We start from the raw sequence: 10,749 nt of genomic DNA on the forward strand, positions 1-10,749 counted from the left end.
GTACTCTGCATATAAGTTAAATAAACAGGGTGACAATATACAGCCTTGATGAACTCCTTTTCCTATTTGGAACCAGTCTGTTGTTCCATGTCCAGTTTTAACTGTTGCTTCCTGACCTGCATACAGATTTCTCAAGAGGCAGGTCAGGTCGTCTGGTATTCCCATCTCTTTCAGATAGGACAACTCTAGTTTAAAAAGTGTTTTTCATTATAATTTACTGTCCTAAGTATAAAGAAAAATGTAATATGAATTCCCATTTAATATACTTAGTATTTAATATACAGAATGATTTGAATTTTACTTATATTTGAACACACACACAAACATCCCATAAAGATCATTACTATTTTAACTAGGAGATAGTAGCTCAAAATGCAGGCCACATGTCCTAGAAAAGATTCACTTATGAAAAGAGCTTGAACAAAAAGAAAAAACATGCTTAAATCAAGCTGATGATCAGCTAGAATCCTCCCAGTTACCAGTTTCTGTGTATATCTCTGTAATGAGGAGTACTGATGCTGTTCTAATCTGCATGAGAAATACAAAACACTTTCTCTTGAACTTTTAGTGAAAAAGGAACCGGTATTCCCAACCTGCTAAGCAATATACATAAATATGCCACTTTAATTTTCTTTTGACACCATTACAGACTGTTATAGAATTTTCACAAATGTAGAACAAATCTGCAATGGAATTAGGACACAAAAGCCAGACTGATTATGTTCTAGGTGCCACCGATTCAATCAGAGCATTTCATGGGGATAGTCAACCTATCATTCAGGAAAAAGAGAAATTGATCATGTTAATATAGATTCACATGTTTTTCTTTAACCAACAAAAACCTATTGTATATCAGGGAACTATACTCAGTATTTTGTAAAAACCTATAAGGGAAAAGAATTTGAAAAGACTAGATACACATATATGTATAATTGAATCACTGTGCTGTACACCTGAAACTAACACAATATTATAAATCAACTATCCTTCATTCAGATAAGTAAAATGAAATAACTGATCCAGGAGTTGGATACCTATGCCTTTCCTACTGTTTCCACGGATTTCCTCTCCTCCATTTCTGTTGGTCCTCAGACTTAACGCAATATCATGGAGAATTACTTTTTCTCCCTGTATCCTACTCTCAGTAGTTTTGCGCCCACTCAACATCCTCCTGACCCATGAGAAAAACATAAAAATTGTAAGGATTTCAGTTTTGAAGGGAAGATAATCCCAGCGCAGTTTATTTCTACTGTGCAGGAGGTAGAGACATCTCATCTTCGTTTCTAAAGAAATCAGCCTGGCACATGGTAGTTATTCCGCAAATATATGTGAAACCAGACCTACATTTCACAATGAACATCTGAGCTCTCTCTTCTAGCTGTGCAACCTTGTTCAAGGTGATTAACCCCGGCAAGCCTCCTGTTTCTCCTTTGTAAATAGGAATGATGATTTCTGCCGCTTTAAAATTATTGTGGGAAGCATATTCTATAATTCATGTAATCGTCACACAGTGACCGATGTGTAGGAAATAAAGAGTAAACAGGCAATGATGACTCTCCTGAATGTTTCAATGTGTGCTTTCCTCTCTGATATTTTGCAGAGGTTTCTGCTGTTTTTGAGGCTGGCACTTCAGTGACTTACATGTTTCAAGAACCCTATCCAGTGACCAAGAATGTGAGCCTCTCTTCCTCAGCAATTTACGCGGATACAGCCCTATCCAAAGAAAACATTGCACTGAGCTTTGTGACAGCCCAGGCACCCAGCCTCTTGCTGTATATCAATTCTTCTTCTCAGGACTTCCTGGCTGTCCTGCTCTGTAAGAATGGTGAGTTCTGATTGCATGATGTCTGTGGAGTGTCATTCTGGACTGGAGGGCCAGTGCATGCCCTCCAGAAGTCTGCATAATTTCAGTTTTAATTTGGTCCCACTGGGCAGCTTATTTCCAGATCTCCAGACTAACCTTTGGTTGTACTTTACCTAATGAGTTGCACTGTACTCAGGACCCATGTCAATTCACTGCTGAAGTCACAAACGCATTGATTTTAATTTACATTAACTATGTAGCAGTCATTCTTTAGTATTTATTCTGTGCTGGAATCCATTAAGAATAAAGGAGATCATCAGCATGTCTGAATTTCAGAAGGACACACGTCACATATATCCTGTCATCTATGCTGCAGGATCCTTTACTGAGGGCTGTTAAAACAATTGGCGTAAATGCAGGCTGTTTTAATAGAAGGTGATTGCCTCTGTCTTAAAGAGAAGCAATATCAGTGAGTCATTACCTTGTGGAGTATGGGGCTGGGTGCTGGGAATCAGGTGTTGGAAAGAATGTGGGAAAAATGAAATATGCAAAGATTAGAATAATAAAGGGATGAGAATCCAATTCATGCAAGGAATGTTGATGGACATCAACATTGAACATTTTGATGTCTGTTAACAGAAGTCAGGTTTCCTCCTCATATGACTTAATTCCACCCTGCAGTGATGAGAATCATTTATGTAGTCATGGCAAAGGACACTTTGAGATCAAAAACCTAGAGAATGGTTAGAACAGTCCAAGAGGGCAGAGGTGGAGAGCCATATATTGTGTTCTCAAGGAATTCTTTCTTATGATTGAGAATGTCTTTCTTCTCTTGTAACCTGCCATATAGTGAGATGAGTTTGGGCTTTTGGACCATCCACCACAGGGATGGACTCTGGGGGTGGGGAGGGTGGCATACAGGAAGCCAGGGATACCCTGTGCCCTCTGTAGACCTTAGATGAAAACTCTAGAAATTTCTCTTCCTCTATTTTCCTTGGATTTATTCTTCTATGTATCATCTTGCTTTCCAGCTTTTTATGACACAGAAAATTAAGAATAATATTTAGACCATGGGTTGAATCAGCCCTGATTTACAATAGTAGTAACAATGGCTAACTCTAAAGGACTCATTCATTCTAAAAGCAACATGAAAGGGAAGAAAAACGAGAGAAATAGGGATAATGAATGGTCAACCAAGTCTCTTAAGAGACTCTACAAAAGAAAAGGAAAACATTATGTGTTATTAGACCTCTTATTTATTAGCAGGTTTTATATGATTAGGACCATTATAGAAACATGTCAGTTTTTAAATCTTGCCACTATAATATATCTGTAAGGTCAATAAGGCTGGCTGAGGACACGGAGACATGGATTAACTGATTAACCATGAGTTAGGCCAGCCAGCTAACTCATGACAGCTGGGACCAGATGCCTGGTCTCTGGATAATCAGTAATCTTTCCTCTAAACTAGATCAGTCTCCTCTGATGTGATTAAATTATAGTCAGACTGTTACAGAGATGAAAGATTTCCTCCAAAGCATCTTTTGGCTATGGTTCTATGGGCACATTAGTATCTGCTTGGATACAGTTGCTTATGGATACAGATAATGCATATCAAAAATAAATATATCAGATTACATATCTATTACTCTGTATACCCTATTATTTATATATACATATATTAAACTGTACACCTGGGCACTATTCTAATTAATTAATATAATTAATGTAAAGATCACTTAGGCCCAATAATCCTGTGTGATTCATGGTATTAATATAATCAGTATCTTAGGGTTGTAGAATCTAATGCATATAGTTGTTGTTCTTTGTTGTTTAGTCACTAAGTCAAATCCAACTCTTTTTGTGACCCCAAAGACTAGCTCACCAGACTCCTGTCTGAGGATTTACCACTGAGCCACCAGGGAAGCCCAAGGCATGTAGACAGACATTCAATAACTTGCTTAAAATGTCACAGTAAGAAGAGCTGGGTTTCAGTCTTTCCTCCTAAAGTCTAGTAGGTAGTCTGAAGCCTAAGGGATAAATTAAAAATGTTTTATATATATATATATATATATATATATTGCTTGAAAAGCAGCACATTTTAAATAAACTTAATTGGGAAGACATTCTTTTTTATAATTGAATTGTAGGTGGTTTACAATGTTGTGTTAGTTTCAGGTGTCCAACATCGTGATTCAGATATATATTAAACACTTTTCTGTAATTAGTTTGTTAGTCACTTATTCATGTCCGACTCTTTGAGACCCCATGGACTGTAGCCCATCAGGCTCCTCTATCCATAGAAATCTCCAGGCAAAAATACTGGAGTGGGTGGCCATTCCCTTCTCCAGAGGATCTTCCCGACTCAGAGATTGAATCTGGGTTTCCTTCATTTCACGTAGATTCTTATTCTCTGAGCCACCAGGGAAGCCCAATTATATATACATACCTATTAATTTTCAGATTCTTTCCCCTTATAGGTTATTATAAAATATTGAGTATAATTCCCTGTGCTATACATTATCTATTATATTCAGATTCTTTTACCTTATTGGTTATTACAAAATATTGAATATAGTTCCTTGTGCTATAGAGTAGGTCCTTGTTGGTTGGAAGACATTCATGAATTCTTTCTTAACCTCTATTTTCTTATACTCTAAAGCCTCACTTCACTGAAAGCTCTACCTACCTTAAAGGCATTTCCATGCTGGCAACCCTGGCTAAATGCTGGAAGCAAGGAGATACGTATGCTGTGTTTGTTGCCTTAAGCTTTAATCTCAGGGCTGGTATAAAAGTCTTACAGGTTACTCTAATATATAGGAAATGGATTTCCAAGCTGTGGTTGGAAATAGCGTGTTCTCTCTCCCCTCACTCAGTTTCAGAGAATTAGTATTCCCCACCTCCACCTCATCCCACCCCAAGGTTCTAGGAAACTCTTGGTGAAGTAGGTAGCGCTGGAAGACTCAGTGATTCAAGACGCTGGACATTTCCTGCTATCTCTTTTTCCTACAGAGAAGCAACTAAGATGGGTGCTCATTCATTCATTCTTTTTTTCTAACTGAGGCATAACTGCTTTACAATGTTGTACAACAAAATGAATGGAATGCATGCATACATATATCCCCTTCCTATGGGCCCTCCCTCTCATCCCCACAATTCCAACCCTCTAAGTCATCAGAGACAACCAAGCTGAGCTCCCTGTGCTATACAGCAGGTTTCCACTAGTCATATCTTAATGCTACTCTTTCAATTCATCCCACCCTCTCTTCCACCCCTATGTCCACTATCCATTCTCTACATCTGAGTCTCTATTCCTGCCCTACAAATAGGTTCATCTGTACCATTTTTCTACATTAAACATACATGTATTAATACATGATATTTGTTTTATTTTCCTGATATTTCACTCTGTATGACAGACTCTAGGTCCATTCACATCTCTACCAATTACCCAATTCCATTCATTTTTACGTCTGAGTAATATTGTTTTGTTTATACATATCACATCTTCTTTATTCATTCATTTCTTGATGGACATTTAGGTTGCTTCCATGCCCTGGCTATTGTAAATAGTGTTACTCTGAATATAAGAGTGTATATGTCTTTTTGAATTATGGTTTAATCTAGGTATATGTCCAGAAGTGGGATTGCTGTGTCTCTGGGTCATTACTAGTCCCCCTGCAGAGGATCAGGACCTAGGGAGACTGACCAAAATAAGCAGGATACAGTATACAGTGCTGTCTCAAAACAAGAAAGAAGAGAGACTCAAACACAACCTTCAACTTTTTCAAAGACAATCTAGATAAAGGGACTTCAGTTGCCCATATTTCTCAAGCAATCTAGCTGTAAGTTAGATTTTGCCTAACTTTAAGAATGAATTTACTAGAAATTCAGAGATTATAACTGTAGAGTAATATACCTGGTAAAGAATCCACCTGACAATGCAGGAGATGCAAGTTAGATCCCTGGGTCAGGAAGATCCCCTGAAAATGGAAATGACAACCCACTTCAGTATTCTTGCCTGGAAAATCCCATGTACAGAGGAACCTGGCAGGTTACAGTTCATGGGGTCACAAAAGAGTCAGACATGACTTAGCAAATAAACAACAACAAAATACGTTGTGTGACAGTGAGTTTGTCCTTGGAGGTCTTCAAAAAATAATTACATGATTTGTTAGAGAAACTATAATAAGAACTCTAGCAGTGGATGGCAGAAAAAAATAACCTCTTAATTTCTTGGCAAGTTTTAGATTTTGTGATTCTCTTTTCTGCTTCTATGTAGTCTTACATTTATATTTCTTTTTACTAGAGCTTCATTCATAGACTTGGAAATGCTTCTATAAGGAGTTAAGAATTGGTATTCTATAAATTGGGCTTCCCAGGTGGTGCTAGTGGTAATGAACCCACCTGCCAATGCAGGAGACTTAAGATACTTGGGTTTGATCCCTGAGTAGGGAAGATCCCTTGCAGAAGAAAATGGTAATCCACTCCAGTGTTCTTGCCTGGAGAATCCCATGGACAGAGGTTCTTGGTGGGCTACTGTCCATAGGGTTGTGAGGAGTCAGAGACAACTGGAGTAACTTAGCATACACATATTCTTTAAATTAATAGCATTCTTTAATATTTTTCTTTAATTTTATGTTGGGGTTGCAAAAGAGTCAGACGTGACTTAGTGACTAAATAATAACAAATAGTTGATTTACAATGTTGTGCTAGTTTCAGTATTCAGCAAAGTAATTTAGTTAGGCATAGTCATATATTTATTCTTTTCAGATTCCCTTCCATTATAGATTATTACAAGACATCAAATATAGTTCCCTATGCTGTATAGTAGATCCTTGTTGTGTATCTATTTTATACACAGTATGAAATAGTAGTAGTATAAAACACACAGTACTGTGCATCTTTTAGTCCTAAACTCCTAATTTATTCCACACCCCCCATTTCCACTTTTGTAACCATAAGTTTGTTTTCTGAGTCTGTTTCCAGTTTGTAAATAAGTACATTTGTATTATTCTTTTAGGTTCCACTTATAAGTTATATCATATGATATAGTATCTGTCTTTTGGTCTAACTTACTTCACTTAGTCACAGAGAACAATACCTGTCTCCTTCATAAAGCTGTTATTAAGAAAGATGAATTACTGTGTAGATATGTGCTGCTGATATTAGAAAAGACTATATAGTATTTGTATACAATTATTATTACTGCAGCTTTGTAAATAGTAAGCCCACTAGCCAAGATTTTATTATTACCTTCATTTCTTCCACAGCAACATCAATAAAAAGAGATTTATTCTGGGAAAACAAGGGTTCCTACAATGTGTTCCCAGTATGTTCATAGTATTAGGTCACTAATCTCATTGCCAGTGAAAGATACGGAGAACACTGAATTGTAGCAAATTAGAAATATTTCTAATACAACTTTGATACATTTCACTGGAAAATATGCCTCCAAAAATATTAATGGAAGTGAAGAATTCTTACAGATTAAAAAAAAAAGAAGAAAGAGTAGGGCAGCAAAGATAGTAAACTTTGGAATAGCAATTAGGAAAACAAAGATAGTTAATTTGAGAGAGTCTCTGACAGGAATTTAAAAACTTTTTTGTTGGTGTATAGTTAATTTACAATGTTGTGTAGTTTCAGGTGTACGGCAATGGAAAGGATTTTATAATAGGATTGATTCACACCTTCTGAGGTGGAGGGAAATGTTTTCTGTTAGGACAGCTTTCTTAACCTTTCTTTGATTTAAGACACCCTTGGGAATCTAGTGGAAATTATGAGGAGAGGGTCACTCCTAAAATGAGTCTTTCTTTGTTCCCAAGAGGAAGAAAATGCCCACGGCCAATGTCATACAAAATGGCTTCAATTTTGGCACTTGGGGTTAAGAAGCCAGGGCCTGGAGACGAGTAGATGAGCTGTATAAATACTGAACAAATTCCTGGCTTGCAAATGTATTTAATAAGGGCATCCAGGCCAGAGGAGACAGAGCAATGGAATTCAAAGCCATGCTTGTAAGTTTCTCCCTGGCAGGGTTTAATCTGGCAGCTTTAGAATTCTCCTTTGTCCTTTATCATTGTTCTTGAATTTTCTCCAATTAGAGACATTCAGGTTAAGCTGTTGCTGTCTTTTCAAATGAAAACAGCTTCTTCCTAAAGGAAGAAAAGGATTTTAATTTCTGAAATGACAGAACAGAGGCAGAATGGGAGACATTTTGGGGTCAGAGAGTCCTTAGGAAAGAGAAAGCAACTGTGCTTCCAGAACCTGGGGTTTGGGACCACAGGCAATGGCAATTGGAGGAAAGGGAGCAATTGAAGCAGGAAAAGAGTTTAGAGAAGATGAGAATGTTCTGAAGAGACATTTAACTTTCACAGCATTTTACTGAGTGATGGCTCTGCCTGCTTTCAGTACCAGGAAGTTCTCCTTCAAACTTGTCATTTAACAAATATTCACAGAGCACCTTCCTTGTGGCAGGCACTATTTCATGTATAGGAGAGACAGAGATATACAAGATCCTGTCCTGCCCTTAACCAGCCTAGTTTAGTGACAAAGAAAAAAGCAAACAAAGGCAACGATGTGTCATGTGTCATGGCTAGCATAGAGGCCTGTTTCAGGTAGAGTGAGCAAGTCTTCCTGGGAGGTAGGGTCAAAAAACCCTTCATGGAAGTAGTGACTCTTAAATTGGTCCCTGAAAGATGTCAGTGTTCTTTATGCGATATTATACTTGTTAATTGGAGAAGGCAATGGCACCCCACTCCAGTACTTTTGCCTGGAAAATCCCATGGATGGAGGAGCCTGGTAGGCTGCAGTCCATGGGGTCGCTAGAGTTGGACACGACTGAGCGACTTCACTTTCACTCTTCACTTTCATGCATTGGAGAAGGAAATGGCAACCCACTCCAGTGTTCTTGCCTGGAGAATCCCAGGGATGGGGGAGCCTGGTGGGCTGCTGTCTATGGGGTCGCACAGAGTCGGACACGATTGAAGCAACTTAGCAGCAGCAGCAGCAGCATACTTGTTAATAAAATAAGTTGTTTTGATTGTTCCTCATTTTCTCCTTTTTATTCCCAGTACTTATGAAATATTTTTTTAACCAATCAATTCCCATTTCTACCCTTTTATCATCTGTTCTTCTTGACTCTTTGATGGCGGGTTTAAAAAAAATAAATTTAAAATGTGTGATCATTTTAAGACCATCAATCTGGGGTGAAATCACTTCTGTACAAAATCCAAACAGGACTCCAGGTCACCTTCCCTCTGGCTCCTCAGCTGCCCTCCAGCACCAAATGGTATATCTATCTGACTTTCCTTCGGCAGTTTCTTTTTATCATTTTTTTTTTTTTTTACCGTATGTCAATATATTCATAAGATGCACTGTCTGCATTTGTGATTGAACACAGCTTGGAGGGAATAATGATGAACCCAGACACTTCACCTTTGGAACAGACTGACTCAAGGGAGATAGGGATGAAAAGGAATCCCGAGAGGGAGTATCTTCAAAGTAGCCAGGGCTACTATAGCTACTTTCTCAAGGGAGACTTTCAAAGTTTCATGGTACCTCCATCACCCTGTCTCTGGCACTGGCATATGCTCGAGATTCCTCAGAGTCACAAGAATTCTGATAAACAGCTTGAGAAAAGCGTGCATCTGAAGGCATGTCTCCTTGGCCTTACTAAACCCCGATTGCTTTTATCTCTGGGTTTATATCAAGCAGCGCTTTGCTGCTTGGAATTTAAAATTCCCAAGTCCTTTTATATCACCCAGACTCTGTTTGGGTTGGCCCATTTGCTACATTTCTGAGCTTTCCAGTCATTTCTTGCTTGGAGATATCAGGTCCTGCTGGACCTCTATCTTCCACATCACAATAATATGACTGTGACCTTGAGAAGTCACTTCCTCTAGAGGAAGGAGAGTGATACAGGCAGGAGCAAATGGTGTCTCCAGTATTATTGTTCAGTTAGTCCACCATGCCATGGGGTGGACCTGAGAGGAGAAATGGAGATGTGACAAAACTGAATTTTGGTCATGATTCTTAGGTCTTTAGTCTTTGTTGTAGGGGCTTAATGTTTTTGTGGTGTGCTCAGAAGTCCTTGAGGATTATTAATACTCTGGACTAAATCATGTCCCCATAAAAGGCATGTTAAAGATCTGACTCTACTTTGTCTGTATTTAGAATAATGAGATAATGAGGTTAAATGAGGCTATAAGGGGGAACCCTGATCTGATAGGGTTAGTGCCAAACCAGACCTCTCTTCTCTCTCACCCTCTTTCTCTCCTCTTTCTCTTCTCTCCGTCCCTATCTCTTTCTGTCTTTCTATCACTGCCATGTGGAATCACAGTGAGAAGGTGGTTGTCTGGGAACCACAAATAGACTTCTTATCAGAAACTGAATTGACCGGCTCCTTGGTTTTGCTGGCCTCTTGGACTATGAGAAAATAAAGTTTTGTTGTTTGGGTCATTCAGTCTACAATATTTTGTTATAGAAGCTCAATCAGTCTAAGGTAAAGATCAAATGAGATGATGCAAGAGGATGGGCTGCATAGACTGTAAAGCACAAAACACTGTGTATTTTCTTACTCATGATTACAAAATAATATGAATTATCTGCATGCTTGGGGGAGCATGCATGTGAACTGTAGGCTTCAAGATAACTTGGATGCAATTTGAATACAAAGAGGACATAAACATTGTTCATTTGCTAGAGTCAGAGTAGCTGATGAATCGGGCATTCCCTTGAGAAAGGAAAAAGATGGGTGCCCACCCTTGATACCAGGTGCAGATGGCAGCTTTTGATGTACAAAAACATGATATCAGGAAAAAAAAAAAAAAAAAACTTTAAGAACAACTTTCTCAAATGCCCTCTGAATGAGACCTTGGGAAACTTGTCTGATGTTTCTAAAAGAAAGAGGAAAAAAAAAAAAAAAAATAAAACAAAAGAGCAAGTGC

General features: G+C 38.3%; 1 protein-coding gene across 1 annotated transcript in view; it reads left to right on the plus strand.

The window, feature by feature from the left end:
- CNTNAP5 (contactin associated protein-like 5) overlaps positions 1 to 10,749 on the plus strand; it is a 1,037,136-nt gene that overhangs the window by 895,883 nt on the left and 130,504 nt on the right. The window contains exon 19 of the mRNA XM_010860827.1: positions 1,601 to 1,825. Coding sequence (XP_010859129.1) covers positions 1,601 to 1,825 — 225 coding nt within the window. The remainder of the gene's footprint in view (positions 1 to 1,600; positions 1,826 to 10,749) is intronic.

Source organism: Bison bison, unplaced genomic scaffold (assembly GCF_000754665.1).
Source record: "Bison bison bison isolate TAMUID 2011002044 unplaced genomic scaffold, Bison_UMD1.0 scf7180017864471, whole genome shotgun sequence".
NCBI classification, from domain to species: domain Eukaryota; kingdom Metazoa; phylum Chordata; class Mammalia; order Artiodactyla; family Bovidae; genus Bison; species Bison bison.